We start from the raw sequence: 17,960 nt of genomic DNA on the forward strand, positions 1-17,960 counted from the left end.
ATCCTGTCCACCACCACATAACTGGGCCTAAGGAGGACAGGTCAGCACAATTTACTTCACTTTACTACTTTTAAATTATTTCTGAATTTCTCAATAACAAACTTTGGCTTAGGGGTGCCGTGAAAACAATGCTGATACTCTAGGGCGCCTTGTTTCAAAAAAGTTTGGGAACCACTGGCATATGGTGTAAATCTGGCAACATGCCTGCTAAATTCCCATGAGATGGCTCACTCCCGCACACACTCACAGTTGTCACCCAGAAAACTCAGTTTCATGGACAGGGAGAAACGTCCGAGAATCGCCCGGAGATACGCAGCGATGTGCATATTCGCCACAACACATGCGCAGTTTGCTAAAACTTGCTACAGTAGATGCGTCTGCATATGGGCCTGTGGGTTCGATTCATACCCGCTCACTAGATGCGTTCGCACGAACCCAGCGTATGTAAATCCGGCACACCCCCAGCAAGGCAAGCGATCGCACGGCAAGGCATTAGCATGCCCACTATGTCTTGGCGTGCGATCGCTTTGTGTATGCAGACGCCCACCAGCCAGTCTAAAGACGCCCACTTGCGCATGTCATCTCAAGGAAGTGTATGTAAACCATCGGTACCTTCGGATGCATTCGCAGCGCTTGTGGCTGGCTATACCCTACCGCAAGCACTGCGAGCACTTTGGTGTAAAAATCAACCAGGTGATGTGTACTATGATGCTTCCTCTAAATTATGCATGCCTCTGAAATGGCATTGACGCTCGGGCACGTTTGCGTTCGCACCTCCACTCCCCCGTTTCTATCGGCCAGCCCTTGTCACCATCCACAAACGACTTCTCCTGTCACTCACTCTGCCGGGCTGTCTATGCGCAGCGAGCGTACACTTCCCGATCGCACGGACTGGTTCGCGCACTGCGATGCGTACGCATGCGCAGAATGCAATAATAGCCTGCTTGCGTGCGAACACTTCCTAGCGAGCGGGTCTGAATCAGGCCCTGTGTGCGACTCACAGTCAGGTCACTAATGATTCCATGATGATGTAGTCCCACAACAACTACAGTGCTGAATGTGTCCCTCCTTTATGAGCAAAAAAGGGACATTCAGGGCCTGATTCAGACTTGCACCCAAGTATGTTCGGAAATAATCTCCACCTGTATTCAGATTTGGCTGCATCTATGTAGCCACGGAGCCCTAATCCATCTGTTTGTGGCAGTAGCCGTCACCACAGTACAGATTTGCACCAGCCTTATGCTGCTCATCCACTAGGCGATTAAACCTAGCGAATGAGCGATAACGATTACAATGTCGTAATCGTGCTGTCGTTTCTATGTCGTGTAGTGGATGGGCAGCATTACACCTGGTGCAAGAGGACCATCTGATCTCTGTACACACTCTCATCCTCTGCCTACATGTCCACCACACGCCCAAGGAACACCTCCTACGTCTGAATGCCCACCCATCAGCATGGGAAATACGTCTGAATGCCCACCCATCAGCACGGGAGATACGTCTGAATGCCCACCCATCAGCAGGGGAGATACGTCTGAATGCCCACCCATCAGCAGGGGAGATACGTCTGAATGCCCACTCATCAGCACGGGAGATACGTCTGAATGCCCACCCATCAGCAGGGGAAATACGTCTGAATGCCCACCCATCAGCAGGGGAAATACGTCTGAATGCCCACCCATCAGCAGGGGAGATACGTCTGAATGCCCACCCATCAGCACGGGAGATACGTCTGAATGCCCACCCATCAGCAGGGGAGATACGTCTGAATGCCCACCCATCAGCAGGGGAGATACGTCTGAATGCCCACTCATCAGCACGGGAGATACGTCTGAATGCCCACCCATCAGCAGGGGAAATACGTCTGAATGCCCACCCATCAGCAGGGGAGATACGTCTGAATGCCCACCCATCAGCAGGGGAGATACGTCTGAATGCCCACCCATCAGCAGGGGAGATACGTCTGAATGCCCACCCATCAGCAGGGGAGATACGTCTGAATGCCCACCCATCAGCAGGGGAGATACGTCTGAATGCCCACCCATCAGCAGGGGAAATACGTCTGAATGCCCACCCATCAGCATGGGAGATACGTCTGAATACCCACCCATCAGCAGGGGAGATACGTCTGAATGCCCACACATCAGCAGGGGAGATACGTCTGAATGCCCACCCATCAGCAGGGGAGATGCGGCTCAGGGCCGTAACTAGGGTAGTGCGACCTGTGCCATGGCACAGGGCACCGCAGGGGGCGCTGTTTGGCCTGTCAATTTTCCTGTGTATTAGAATTCTCACTTGTAGTTTCCTCTGCGTTTATCCCCAACATCTCCTGGCCTCCCCTATCTCTTCCCTATCTCTTATCTCCCTATTTAAAAAATTGGGGGGAAGGGGCACCAATGCTCTCTCTGGCACCGGGCGCCAAAAAGTCTAGTTACGGCTCTGATACGTCTGAATGCCCACCCATCAGCAGGGGAGATACGTCTGAATACCCACCCATCAGCAGGGGAGATACGTCTGAATGCCCACCCATCAGCATGGGGGATACGTCTGAATGCCCACCCATCAGCAGGGGAGATACGTCTGAATGCCCACCCATCAGCAGGGGAGATGCGGCTCAGGGCTGTAACTAGGGTAGTGCGACACGTGCCATGGCACAGGGCACCGCAGGGGGCGCTGTTTGGCCTGTCAATTTTCCTGTGTATTATCATTCTCACTTGTAGCTTCCTCTGCGTTTATCCCCAGCATCTCCTGGCCTCCCCTATCTCTTCCCTATCTCTTATCTCCCTATTTAAAAAATTGGGGGGAAGGGGCACCAATGCTCTCTCTGGCACCGGGCGCCAAAAATCCTAGTTACGGCTCTGATACGGCTGAATGCCCACCCATCAGCAGCGGAGATACGGCTGAGATGCGTGGGACTCTGAACCTCTCGTAGCTGCTCAAAGTTACGTATGTTTGGCTCGGACGCATGTGCAGTGTGAAATATTGCAAGATCGGTCTGCACAGTGGCTTTATAAAGGAACAGTATCTGCGATGCTGATGAGTTACCTGTTTCAATTTCAGTGGACAAAGGTTTACTTCTCTTCTCCCCGCTGAGACCATACACACTGAATTCATATTTCCTAGATGGCAGGAGTCCTTGTACAACGGTGCTGGTGTCTTCTCCGGCAATCTGCAGCTCCCTTACTCCACCCTCAGGCTCACGATACTGTACTATGATCCAGTCAAAAATAATATTTCCTTCCACTCTCCATGATAACTTTACAGATTCCTTGGTCAGGTCAGAGGCCACCAGGTCCACTAGACGAGGGACTGGTGATGGAATAACTTTAGTTGGGGCTGTAGAAATTACAGGACTGCTTTTGTAAGTGGTCGTGGATATTTACAAAGTACAAGACAAGGTAATTGTATTCTACTGGTGTGACCACATTGGGTGAATAAGGATGTTTGGTCAGTTTTTCAGGTCAGACTCTATCATGAAGGCCTGTAATATTAATGCCATATGCAAATGTTGAAAAACTAATAGTTATAGAACACAGTAAGATGATGAGAACATACGCACATAAAAATGCAATAAGCTAAAACAAATAGGAGCTACACAGGCCAGAGAACATGATATGATGTAACAGAATGAGGAAAAAGTCCTTCAATGGTGGCTGGTGGCCGTAGAATGTGGTAGTGGCACTGGTGGTGGCTGTTTTTCATAAAATGTGGTGTCGGTGGTGGCTGGTGGTTATAGAATCTGGTAGTGTGGTGGCTGGTGGTTATAGAATGTGGAAATGTGGCGGCTGATAGTTATAAAATGTGGCAGTTGTGGCTGGTGGTCATAGAATGTAGCAGTGGCACAAGTGGTGGTTGACTGTCATAGAATGTGGTAGTGGTGGTGGCTGGTGGTCATAGATTGGGGTAGTTGTGGTGATGGTGGCAGCTTGTGGTTATAGAATTTGACAATTGTGGTTAGTGGCTAGTGGCCACAGAATTTGGAAATGGTGGCGGTTGATAGTCCTAGAATGTGGTAGTTGTGATTGTAGAGGTGGCTGGTGGCCATAGAATGTGGTAGTTGCGGTGGTGGTGGCTGGTAGTCTTATAATGTGGTAGTTGTGGTGGTGGCGGCTGGTAGCCCTACAATGTGGTAGTTGTGGTGGTGGTGGAGGCTGGCGGCCACAGAATGTGGTAGTTGTGGTTGTGATAGTGGGAGTTATAGAACATGACAGTTGTGGTGGTAGTGGTGGCTGGTGGTCATAGAATGTGGCAGTAATATGGCAGTTGTGGTGGTAGCGGCTGATGGTCACAGAATGTGGTAGTTGTGGTATTCGTGGTGGCTGGTGGTCATAGAATGTGGCAGTAATATGGCAGTTGTGGTGGTGGCGGCTGATGGTCACAGAATGTGGTAGTTATGGTATTGGTGGTGGCTAGTGGTCATAGAATGTGGTGGTATTGGAGTAATGTGTGGGTGAAGGACAAAGTGTGCCTCTATTTGGTGATATACTGTATTTGGATGTCTTACTTGGAAGAGAATACAGTTACTGTACAGAGGATATATACAGTGGTAAAGAGAGACCAGTGTTGGGCTAGGGGCAATATGTGCCTGGAACTATAAATTATGTCGTTCTTATTGAGTGGTCTCATCATTTTGTAAATCACCCACCATTTCAAAAATATACACATTTCCCCAAACATTGATTCAATTATTTTCCTTGGCAACAATTACGGTATTAAAGCACTTTTGTGCAAGGATCCAGGAGCTGGAACATCATCACCATGCTGGGCCGATACCTCTGTATATATCACAATCTTATATATAATAGAGTTACTACATTACAAGCTAAGACTTTCCTTTTCCACAATGAATGTAAAAGCGGAATATCGAAGCCTAAATTGTAAGCTCTTATGGTTGCTGTGTTACCTGTGCTGGTTTCAGCTATTACTGCCTTGCTCTTCTTCCCTCCTGCAATCCCATACAGAATAAACTTATACTTCTTCCCAGGCTTCAGATCTCCAACAGCCAGAGAACGCTGTTCTCCATCCAAATTACTCTCCAGGGGTTTCCCCTCTGCGTCTCGGTACAGGAGAAGAAACGAGTCAAATTCTCCTCCGTCCACGACCCAGGACAGCCGGATAGACTCACTATGGACATCGGACACAGAGAGGGACTGCAGCTGTGGAGGAAGATACTTCTCTGCGGAGGAACAAGTATATGATCACCTAAAATCTAGATCACAGCCTAACTGAAGTTCTTACCTACAGCTCCAAACCCCTTATTATTGCATTCTGAGAATAGTGAACCATATCTGAAAAATAACTCCGGGATCTTAGGGCCTGATTAACTACGGATCGCAACTGCGTATGCAATAGCGATTACGCACGCAGCTAAACTGCAATAGTATGCTAATCCTTTTTGCAATCGCAATGCCCTCGCAGCACTACACAAGGACACCCGCTTTACCTTACACACATCCGTAATGTTTAGCAATACAGCAAAACCATCGGTACAATCGAGTACCATCGCAGCCTCACGCACAATTGCTAACTTCATTGCACACAATGAGAAATCAGGCTGCGTACAGCATTGCAGTGGCCAGTATATGCACGCCACTGCAACAGCGTTCAAACGCACTTCACATCTGCGTTTCACCTCCCCCCCAGTCACCACCCACAAATGGCACTTCTTGTCAGTCACTCTGCGATGGGTCTGCATTGTCACTGTGCTCGCAGTCCTGATCACATCAGAACGCATCAATGGGCCGATGGTGTGCGTAATCTCAGTTGCGATCGGTAATGAATCAGGCCCTTAGTTCCCTATTGAGAATATTTTTCTTTTTGTCTTTTTTGTATTATTTTGGCTTATATTATTATATTTATGGCGAACATTTGCATAATAGATTATGTGTCTTTGGCCCATCCCATATTAATTAGAGACGTGCGCGGTTCCGTGTTTTGGTAAAACAGTCTTCAAATGTTATGGTTTTGCCAAATCCACTGTCAAGTGTTTTTGTTTTGGATTTCTTGATAAACACACCTAGAATCCTGTAACTTGGAGCTGTTTCTGTTCCTATAGTGTTATTTACATTAATAACATTCATTTCCTTTCAATTTTGACCAATGTTAGCACCTGAAATAACGAGGGAGGGCCTTACATGCAATCAAAAACACGCAAGATCCATTTTATAGATCCGAAATCTGACTTGTGGGAAGACTTTAGCCGAGACTCGGTTCTACACCGATCCCCAAATGTGATCCAAGTCGGTTCGACTCGGAAACCGCAAAGTTCAGGTGTGTTCTATTTTCAGCAAAACCGAACCGCTCATCTCTAGTATTCAATAAAACATGTAATTGAAGTTAACGTTTCCTTTCTCAATTAGGATCTGTAATCCGCATAAGTTTTCTTAACTATGTCACCGTGTGTCCAAATAACGAAACATGACAAAGGGAAGAACCATAGTACATTTTACCACTGTTAAACTATTTTTGAGAGGAGGACTCTACAATTTCTGTCGGGAGTTCTATGTCATCTATACTATGCCAATAACATGAATGTACAATAGTTTGTGCATTAACAATAGACACTATTTGCTGGCAGGTTGTCTTTAAGAGCACGTACAGTACTTGCTTGTGAAAAATTACTTTTAAGCATTATTTCCAGGCTGACAATAAAATCTAAGGTAAGATCTGGTTCCAGGTTTGGACATTCTGGATTATGGTGATGCCAGAACTCTTATCAATCCAATATGTATTGGAACAGAACAATAATTACATATTTAGCAATGTTCTTCATACAGACATTTAAATCTATCTATCCTTATTACTCACTACAACTTTCTATACAAGACAGATCTTTTTTTTTCGCACCCTGGGGAGATGTAGAAAACTTGGAGAGAGATAAAGTGAATGGAGATAAACTACCAGCCAATCAGCTCCTAACTGCCATTTTATAGGCTGTGCTAGAAAAATGACAGTTCAAATCTGATTGGTTGGTACTTTATCTCTCTCCAAGATTTGCTACACCTCCCCCTGTGTGAGAAGCACTGGGACATTGGTAGAGGGTCTATATACTGTATGCAGTGCTTCCGTGTTAAAGGTGAAAGAAAAATAACAGCAGTTCACCGGAGAATGCCAGGACCCGCGTGGGTTCCTGCACTATGGCCATGATTAGCTAAGAGTCAGACTGCTCTTAGGCAATCAGCAGCTGCTGTAATGGAAAGCGGCCGTTGATTGGCCAAGAGCATTCTGACTTTTAGCCAATCATGGATAGAGGGCTTAATTCAGACCCGCTCGCAAGTGGGTCGATGGACTGCGCGTGTGCGAGCCCCGGAGCGAGCGCAAAAAGCACTCGCTCCGGCGCTCGCATCCAAAAGGGGCAGTTGTCGATGTTGATTGACAGCTGCCCTGTTTGGAAGGCGGGGAAGGGGGGTGGCTGAGCAAACGGAGGCGTTCCTGCGGGAACGCCTGCCATTTGTGGGCGGCCCTACTGACATCACTAATGATGTCAGTTGGTAGACTTCCTGCTCTAATAGTGCAGGAAGTTCACTGGGGCTTACGGCAACGAGACCCTACCGCAAGGGTCTCGACGCAAGCCCGATGGTCGTGATAGTCTTCACCATCGTGACCATCACCTGGCCGCTCGCATAAGCTGTGGTTGGCCCAAGAGGCCGCAAAAAAAGAAAAAAGCACACGCCCTGATTCAGAGCGAGCGCACGCTTTTTGCAAGCGGTTCTGAATCAGGCCCAGAGTGCAGGAAACGTCTTGGGTCCATTTATTTACTGGGGAAGTGCTGTAAGCACAGTATTTTAAAATTATACCAGTGCTGTGTGTCATTTATAGACTGTAGCAATACAATAGGGAAACATAGAAAACTCCAGTCTGTGGAAGGAGGATGCTAATTGGCTTTTAAAACACTCCCCCCCCCCCCCTATGTTTTCTCTATTGCATTTATTGTATTCCATTTGGGGTACCACCATAGCACTAAACAGTATGTTTCTCATATGTGCCATTATCAACAGGTTGAAATAGCCTGGCTGAACAAGGGACGGGTCTGATAATAATAAAGGCTATATAGCGGTTTCTGTTATCCAGAGAATATAAACTTAGCAGGATTATTCCACAAGCCCCAAGGACGCACAATATCTTCTAAATTAAAGCTCAGATGTACCATGAAGTATCGGCATATATGCATGATTGGGCCTCAAAGATATAATGGAGGCCTCTAATTTTAAAGTGGAAATGTTCTTTAAATACATGATGCAACGAGCGTTTGTCATTCTACCTCTATTTCTGTATCTCACCTGTGGTGGTTTCGGCTGTCACTGGTTTACTTCTCTTTCCACCGGTTATGCCGTACAAGACAAACTTATATTTTTTCCCAGGCTTTAGGTTTTTCACATCAAAAGACCTCAGGTCCTCCTCCAGAGTAACTTCTTGTGGGCGCCCTTCCCCATCCCGATAGTAGAGAAGAAACGATTCAAAGTCTCCACCTTTCACCTCCCAAGACAGACGGACAGAATCACTGCGGACATCAGACAGTGAGAGGGACTCCAGGCGAGGAGGCTGGGCTTTTTCTAGAGGGCAGAGAAAAGACAAGAGAGTTATAAACCGTGACTCCGGATTAAACAGGTGGAGAGTATGGGACAGGGATGGAGCTGTAACTGCCGATGAGGACAGATTTATACAGAGATTCACCACTATAATGTCTCAGACAGACCAGATACCTCTCAGATTACCAGCCCCTTCTCTAAAATATATAGCTCTATCCAGGAGTCAATTCGAACACAAATATTTTATCCTCTATCTCCTCACAAGTGGTTGAGGCTCAGTGATAGGACATCGATGTTATGACCACTCCATCTATCCAATACAACAGAAGCTCAGAAATTCTCAGCTCTCTACCTAAATAATACCAAATATCCATATTATGAACATGAGACATACTGAACCAATAATTACTTAGGGGTCTATTTACTAAGCAGCATCAGGAGACAGAATGAAAAGTGATAAGGTTGGAGCCAATCAGCTCCCAACTGTCATTTTTCAAACACAGCCTGTGAGATGGCAGTTAGGAGCTGATTGGCTGGTACCTTATCACTTTTCACTCTGCCTCCTAACACTGCTTAATAAATAGGCCGCTAAGACAATATAGAGGTCCAGAATGCCCAAATGCCTACTGTAGATTACTAACTTGGTTGATAGGTTTTTGGAATCAAATGCCCCCTCCCCGCTCCATTATCTTCCATTGAGATAGTTCATTCTGCCCCCACACTCATTACCTGTGAAAACATAGATGAACTCCGGCTCGCTGTAACTCTCCCCCCATGTACCACGGAGCTCCACTGTGTAATTAACTTCTGCTACCAGCCCAGTGATGAGGAAAGATGTCTGGTCCCCTCTCAGGGTTTCCTCTTGGATCGGGCCTCCAGGGGGCCCATATCGAAGTTGGTATGCATCAAAATCCCCATCCAGGGGCTTCCACGTCAGGCGGAAGGAATCCGGTCGGACATCGGACACGGACAGGGGGGAGAGGCGCGGAGGTGTGCCTCTGTCTGGCGAAGAATCTGTGCAAAGAATCAAATTAATTCCATGGATGTGAGACTAAGCATATGCGTAACAAATCTGTCTACAGTGAATATAAGCAAGCCGTTCAGCGCTACGGAAATTCACTGCCCGTACGATGACGAACTGGAATGTCAATACGGTTATTCAACATGTCAATCATAGTAATTGCGTGAAAAAGTTATACTGGTAATATAATTGTGGTGGATTTGAAACAAGATGTGAGTTAACCCTGTTCACATACGGTCTTGTGGTCGCAGTTTAAGATCGCCACAGAATTATTGCTAAACAAAAATTACTTAGAGTGGATGTACTGCTACATAAAGTTGATTCAGCTATGTTTTGTTTCAGTGATGTCACTGATTCCAAGCCATGTGTTAGAGCAGCGTTTGCCAAACTAAGTACCTGATTCAGACCTGCTCGCTAAGATGCGGCCGCTCGCACTGACTGATAGTCGCCCGTCTGCGCATGCGTATAATTCGCAATGTGTGTGTGCAAGCCAGACTTAGCTATGGGGAATCGTGCCCTCATAGTACACAGACTGCCCGCTACTTTGAGTGACAGAATGTGCCGTTTGTGGGTGGTAACAGGGGAAAGTGCTTGTGAATGGGGGAGTGGATGTTTGAACGCAGGCGTGTCTGGCCGTCAGAACGGAGTTTAATGGGTGTGCAAAAGTAGCAAAGTAGCATCACTGAACATGTCACTTAGTTGTTTTTTAGCCTGAACTGCTCACAGTGTTTGCGGGAGGGTAGAGTCAACCACAAGCGCTGCGATCGCTTACGATGGTCCTCGATGTACCATTGTTCTAAGACACTTCCTGGAGTTGACGTGCGCTAGTGGGCGTCTAAATACACGCTAATGGGCGTCTACATTGACAAAGTGATCGCTTGCCAAAACATATTGGGTGTGCTTATGCCTTGCCGAGCGAGCGGCTGCCTTGACGTCACTTTGCAAAATTTAAATACGCTGGGAGCGAGCGTCAGCAATTAGCGAACGGGTCTGAATGAGCTCCTATTTCCCCAGGGAGAACTAACAGTGCATGTTTTCCTGGTCTCCTCACAGAATCACAAGTGAAATAATTAGCTCCACCTGTGGGTCTTTTAAAATGTGTCAGCCAGTATTGAATACACCTGTGCACCAACCTGGAAAAGTGGAAACCCTGCACTGACCGCCCTGGGTCCGGAAATCCCATTGAAATGAATAGATCATTGAAATTAATGGGGAAAGCTCAGATATTTTTAAGATATGACTGGTTAGTACCATTTTTAAATAGATGGAAATCACTATGAATTTTCAATGAAAATAGCAGTACGTATAACAGATTATACAGTTGGGACAATTAATTCCTATTCTCTTTCCATTTTTATTGATTTGAAAATTGTCCTTTTGTAGACTCCCATCCAATGACATCACGTTCAACAAAGTTAAAACAAAGGCAAACAGAAGAGCCATGTGGATGGGTCTAGACAGTGCCTATCAAGGTGGTTGATAACATAATTCAGAGATATATTAGTTATCATGACCAAAAAAAACTTGGCTATTTATGCTAAACAAAACCATAAACGAATGAAAAACAATAAATATCAGTATATATTAATTCCAATCTTAACCAGATAATTAAAAATAAATATGTATTATTCCTTCTATATAAGACATTGGCTATGTAAGAAACAGTCAGCTTGTTCAAACAATATGAAGCTAGCAGAGAAGAATAGAGAAGCATAGAGCCAGTGATGTGTTACCATGAGTGAAGGGTGTACAGTGCACCTGGTCTCCTGAGTTTGGTGCTGATTTATGGGTCATCAAGCACCCACAGTTGTGCCCACATGGGAGTAAAGGTGCCTGGGACTCTGGTCTTGTCAGCCCTAGTATTGTGATTCTGGTGTATGGCACCTGCCCAGGGACCATATTCTACATTAACTGCTTAGAGTAGGGATCAGACATGCTGGCAGGCCGGAGTAGGATGCATACACTTCCAAGCAGGGTGTACAGACAGTCTGGGTAGTGGGCTAAGCCGCTGCTTCTACTTTTTGATGATCCTGCCGGCTCTCTTCCTGTTGATTCTCTCCCCTTTCCTTACCATGAGTGGGCAGTCCTGGGGCTTGATGATGTAAGCCTTGGTGTCTTATGTTATTGTTGCCCCACCCCAATCGCTCAATGGCACAAACTGAAACATTGGGCAGAGGGTTCGGGGCTACGTGGCATCCCAGGGGTAAGTAATCCAATATCGGCAAGTGTGGTATTAATGATTAAAATAATACAAAGAAGATACTTATGACAGATATTCTGTGTCATAAGTATCTGCTTTATATTATTGTAATCATTTAGGACAGACGACACAGTTTGGGAGACACTGAGAGTGGTGCCTCCCGCTGTGTATTGTAAAAGATAGGAAGCGGAGTGGGTGGCCAAGAGATGGGCAGTGAAAGCCAGTTGAAAATTAGCAGTAGAAAGCGGCAGCTATAGAAATGTCTCAGTGATAGGGACGTGCTTTCAGCCCACATCAAAGCACGCCTGTCACTGAGGCAGATGTAATTGGGCATCAGCTGTGACAGTGACAGTGTCTGTATTCGGCTGTCACTGTCAGACTGGCAGTGACAGCCGGATACTGTCATTGTCACTGTCAGAGCGGTGATAGCGGGATCTGGCGGCGGAGGTAGCGGGAGGCGGCTACGGCAGTACCAGGAGCCGGCGCCGGTGGTAGGGGGAGGCAGTAGCGGGAGACAGCGGCAGTGGTAGTGGGCATCTTGGCGGCGGGACTCGGTGGAGATTATGGCTGCAGGCCTGGATCCTGGAGGATCCAGTCCCTGTCAGCCATTAGGGCATATTACAGCAGCATCACCCGTTTAAAAAATGGCGCCACAAAGCCATTTTTTAAATCCAAGATGGCCGACACGAGCCAATCACAGCTCGCCGCGTCATTGTCCCACCCCCTTGGCAACGGAATGGCAGTCCATCGGCAGGGTAGGAGCAGTGAAGAGCTCCTAAAGAAATAAGACGGATGAAGTCCTAGTGGGCGGCGGCCATGCAAAAGAACTTAAAGGCGAAGACGCCGTGTAATAAACTATTATTAAACAATCCAGTCTCTTGCATTTATTTTAATATTTTCTTTACAGATGGACTACAGGTGCCAGCAGGCCTTTGATGTCCAGGCATGTAGGCACTTGTGGTTCTCCAAGTGTCGGCATGCTGGGGCAGGCTTGCTGGGACCTGTATGCCGCCTGTAAAGAACAATATTATTATACCATGAACCCCGCACCCACCACTACCAGGAGTGCAGGGCATTGCACTGGACTCTCAGCTCAGTGCTGGATATTGCTCGGAAGGGGGGAGCCCAATTTGAATATTTTTGGGATCCCTACTTTCCGAAGAATTCCAGCACAGGGCTGACTAGCTTAGGGGTTGTTAATGTGATGGCAGGGGGACCCCACACTGAGTATACCCCCTGCTATGGCATTATCCCCCTGGCTGGTTCAGCCTGGCGCTGGTTACTGTTAACTAAGGGGAACCCTATGCTGGTTTTTTTTTGTATATAGGAGGGGAGAGGGGGATGTTAGTCAATCAGTGCCCTCGTCCAGTGAGCACCACAGCTGGGGACCTTTAGGATGACAGGCTTGGGATGCACATGATAAAGGGAGAATGACGGGAGGAATATGTGACAAGGGAAATATTCACATGACCATGCTCCCTAAGGGGTCTATTTACTAAGCAGTGTTAGGAGACAGAGGCCCTGATTCAGAGCCGGACGCTCTGACAGAGCACTCGCTCTGAATCAGGGCCGGTCTTTTTTTTTTTTTAGAACGGCCTCCTGGCCGCTCGCATAGCTGTGGGTGACCACCCACAGCTATAGCGAGCGGCCAGGAAGATGGTCGCGATGGTCAAGACCATTGCGACCATCGGGCTTGTGACGAGACCCTTGTGGTAGGGTCTCGTTGTCGCAAGCCCCAGAGAGATTTCGGCTCTAAAAGATCCGGAATCTCTCCACTGACATCACTCATGATGTCAGTGGGGCCGGCCCCAAATGGAGGTGTTCACATGGGAACGCCTCCGTTTGGGTAGCCACCCCCCCGGCCCGCCCACCAAAGGGGGCGTGCTGTCACTCAACATCAACAGCACGCCCCCTTTGGTGCGAGACCCGGAGAGACTGATTGCCCGTTGCTATCCGGGTCTCGCGCATGTGCTTTGGGCCACCATCGACCCGGTTGCGAGCGCTCAGCGCTTGCGACCGGGTCTGAATCAGGCACAGAGTGAAAAGTGATAAGGTGCCAGCCAATTAGCTCCTGTTATTTTTCAAACACAGCCTGTGAGATGGCAGTTAGGAGCTGATTGGCTGGCACCTTATCACTTTTCACTCTGTCACCTAACACTGCTTAGTAAATAGACCCCTAAGTCACATATGACAGGAAGGTCACAGCTTTCGGCTTGAACACAGGCCTACTAAAGTCATAAAGCACCCCATGCACAGAACATACGAGCCTTGAATCAATATATAAATCCTCTTGTTTAAAAGTGGTATTTAGCACACGATCATGCAGTTGTATGTGTATGGGCTTGTAGCTATCGTTTATCTAGCAGTCTATAAAATGAAAGAAGCTGATTGGTTGCTATGGGAAGCTTTTCCACTTTATCTCTCTCGAAGGTTTGATACATCTCCCCCTATGACAGTTTGCAAGGTGTATATTGAAGTGTCTGGGTTGCCGAGAGCACCGTCTCCTTCGCTACGCTCAGCTGTTCCCCTCTAATCCAAATTATGAACAGCCCCATCCCACATGTGCGGATCTTATGGAGAGATCAGGCTAAAATATTCAGGGGAAAAGCCTTCCACTTAAAATGATAGATATGCACTGATAGTGTGCAGGGAATATTGTTACTGAAGACACTAAAACATCAAAGACATCGTTCCACTGCGAAACGCAGTTTCCTCAGAGATGATTATGACATAAGTTTCAATTTCCTGTCCTTTAATGTACAAAATAGTCAATCGGTACAATCATTATTGGAAAATCTCAATAAATCTTAGCTGAGCCTGTAGCTCATATAAAACAAATTCAACGTCTATTAATTCAAACTGCATAAAATTATAAAAATCCCCCCCCAAAAAAAAAAAAACCCAAAACATACTAATACTAACTATCATAGTAATGGCGTGTCTATCTATATCTTTGAATAAAAGTTATAAACAGAGAAAGGGAAGTATAAAATACATGTATTATTTACATGTATGTCTAATCTAATATAAATGAAAAAATTGTCAGCATAGAAAATACTGAATATTTTTAAAAGAAAAGGAAATGCTAATTTTCCATAGGTTACTAATATAGATAGTTTCATGGAGCCGTCTAGAACCAGTTTCCTGACCCTGCTGATGACCCAAGGGCTTCTCATTGCCAATTCAATGATATCTAACAAGCAGTGATTCTTGATATTTTTTTCCAGATTACTGTTAAATTGGACAAGTGTGTACGCATACAGTAGGTTGGATATAGAAACTGGTCTGCAGGATTGTATAAGCTGTCTGCTCTGGAGTCTGATCTCCTGAGGATTGGACAAGTGTGTACCCAGCGTAACATTTACAACTATGGGGCATATTCAATTAGCTGCGATAAGTCGGAGACTTTTCACAGCTGTATTTTTTGCCGTCATCGCTGTATTTACCTGCGGATAAGTTTTGTGCGCGTCCCGGCTATTCGCCGTATTCAATTCCAAAGGACGAGAAAGAGCGTCCCGGCGAAACTCAAAAATGTGACAAGTGCTGTCTGTTTTGGGGAATCAGCCTGACACCCCCCAAAGGATGCACTAATAGTGGGGATCAGTATAGATGTCCCCGATTAGCCCCATTGGAGCTATTTGGGGTACTTAAGTGCTGTCAATTGTCTCTAATTAGCGCCTTTGAAAAAGTGGTGAAGAATAGCATTTAGCAGTTTTTTTGGGAGAGAATAACTAGTCCCATCAAATTTGGGGTACATGAAAATGGGTGCAAGTATGGTTTAAAATCGCAAAACTGAAGCAAGCACCTGCAATAAAAAAAAACACCTCCCCAATACTTGCAGACCCCCCAAAAGCTTATTTCGCTAGTTTTTAAGTTTGTACTTTTTCACCCCCTTTTTCAAAGTCATTATTTGGGGTGTTTCTGATATTTTTTTAGGATTTTTTTGACGCAGTTAACCTTTAGGGGGCTGTCCCAAGGGTGCAGGGTGGTTTCCCCACCTTTGCACCCCAAAACCGCAATTCTGCACTTTTTTTTCGACACCTATTCTTAGGCGAATCTATTTCATTGCATTTTCGCACCAGTGAAAAGTCTTCGGAAATGAATGTGGAGGAAACTGTCACACTGGTGAAAAGTCGCAATTGGTGATCGCGTCTAATTGAATATGGCCCTATATATGAATTATCCTTGTTAGCATGGCCATAGCTGCAAGGGGGGGAGGGTAGCTGCTATGGGGCGCAGAGCCGAGGGGGGGCCCATCTTCCTTGTGAAAGTTACATGTGTTATATACATTGTGCACCATTGGGTGGTACATAGGGTCCCTTACACACTTTTTCTATGGGGTCTTCAAATAACTAGATCCGCATTTGCTCAATCATTACTATGTACAAGTATCTGTGTTTCGTGATGACAGATGCAAAACTCGTTGTAACAACTACACTTGGCAGCGATCCATATGTGCCCCAATGAGCACCTTTTCTCCCGGCGGAACGTAAACTACAAATTCCTTCCTAAATATTCACTTCACAGAATTAACAAGAATTTTCCTAAAGATAAAGTCGACATTATCATCAAATCAAATTGTGATTGGCAGAGCCAGATTACACTGCACAACAATGAACATGTTTCTGATGTGAAAATAGTTACTTCTAATTGATGTCAGCATGCAAAGAATGAATATGACATTTAAAACTCTCAGCTAGCTCTGAGTTCTGAGATATAGCCCATTTATGACGATGTAGTGGTATTCCTAGTGAAGTGGGCAGAATGGAGAGAATCTTACCAGCAATCTGCGTTCCGCGCAGAGGGAGCGGGGCCTAATGACCCAATTAAATGAATCAGTTATTTGTCCCATCCCCTATTCAAATATATGCAATTCACGGGATTACCCACACAAGATAACTGTGGTGCACTGAGTGACAGGCATAGTGAGCGATTCCACCAAGACATTTCAGCAATGGAACAAAGATATCAGGGTAAGTGATCACTACTGTTGGACAGTGACAAGAAATACCCCAGAAGAGGAGTTCAAGCGACAAGCAAAGAGATAGCACCCCCATGAATAGGCCACTATATTACATAGTACTTTCCTATGCTGTATGTTTGTTTCCTATGCTGTATGTTTGTTTCGTATGCTGTATGTTTGTTTCGTATGCTGTATGTTTGTATCGTATGCTGTATGTTTGTTTCCTATGCTGTATGTTTGTTTCCTATGCTGTATGTTTGTTTCCTATGCTGTATGTTTGTTTCCTATGCTGTATGTTTGTTTCCTATGCTGTATGTTTGTTTCGTTTTGTGTTCTTATTTGTGATTGATGGAATTAAAACAACTATTATTTATATTCTATCAAGAAAATATCAGATTATTTTAAAATAGCTTTTCACTATGACTATATTACTAATGTACATACAGTATAGTGCAAGTAGTGTAGCTCAAAAAATAGAGCTAGTAAAAACATTCTGAAATCATTTTAGTTTTTCCTGACCTCAAATTAGTATGTATGACTATTAGTAATGTATGACTATTAGTAATGTATGACTATTAGTAATGTATGACTATTAGTATGTATGACTATTAGTAATGTATGACTATTAGTAATGTATGACTATTAGTATGTATGACTATTAGTAATGTATGACTATTAGTAATGTATGACTATTAGTATGTATGACTATTAGTAATGTATGACTATTAGTGATGTATGACTATTTTTACAAAGGAAACAAATTGAAAGTATTAATTTGTTGTAGAGTGTTACTGATGTGAAAGGATGAGGGGCTGCGTCTTCTTCACTGCTCCTCTCTACAGGAGGGGGCGCACAGGCTTTCTAATATGCTAAAGGACCTGGGGGAGATGTACTGATACTTGGAGAGAGATAAACAACCAATCAACCTGCTCCTGTCAATTTACAGGCTGTGTTTGAAAAATGACAATTAGGAGCTGATTGGTTGGTACTTTATCTCCATGTTATCTCTCTCCAAGGCATGGTACATCTACCCCCTGATCTTTAGCTGGTGACCAAGCTTATTAATACAAAGGTACCCATTCTAGATGATAGAGAAGATGCCCTCTGACTAGGGCAAGAACGAGCCGTGGATGCAACCTAGGCTGGTGAATACCTTGTCTCACCCTAAATTTCCAATGCACTCTATAGCGGAGAAACTTATTTCTAGAGGCACTTTGCTGAATATAAAACAAAACTTCAAATACACAA

General features: G+C 45.4%; 1 protein-coding gene across 1 annotated transcript in view; it reads right to left on the bottom strand.

Annotated features, from left to right (window-relative positions):
- The window catches only part of TNXB (tenascin XB), a 148,125-nt gene that overhangs the window by 41,680 nt on the left and 88,485 nt on the right, over window positions 1–17,960 (bottom strand). Inside the window, 4 exon segments of the mRNA XM_088446679.1 lie at window positions 3,046–3,336; window positions 4,904–5,176; window positions 8,280–8,552; window positions 9,258–9,542. Of these exon segments, the coding sequence (XP_088302805.1) occupies window positions 3,046–3,336; window positions 4,904–5,176; window positions 8,280–8,552; window positions 9,258–9,542 (1,122 nt within the window).

This window comes from Taudactylus pleione, unplaced genomic scaffold (genome assembly GCF_031769625.1).
Source record: "Taudactylus pleione unplaced genomic scaffold, aTauple2 ptg000400l, whole genome shotgun sequence".
NCBI classification, from domain to species: Eukaryota; Metazoa; Chordata; class Amphibia; order Anura; family Myobatrachidae; genus Taudactylus; species Taudactylus pleione.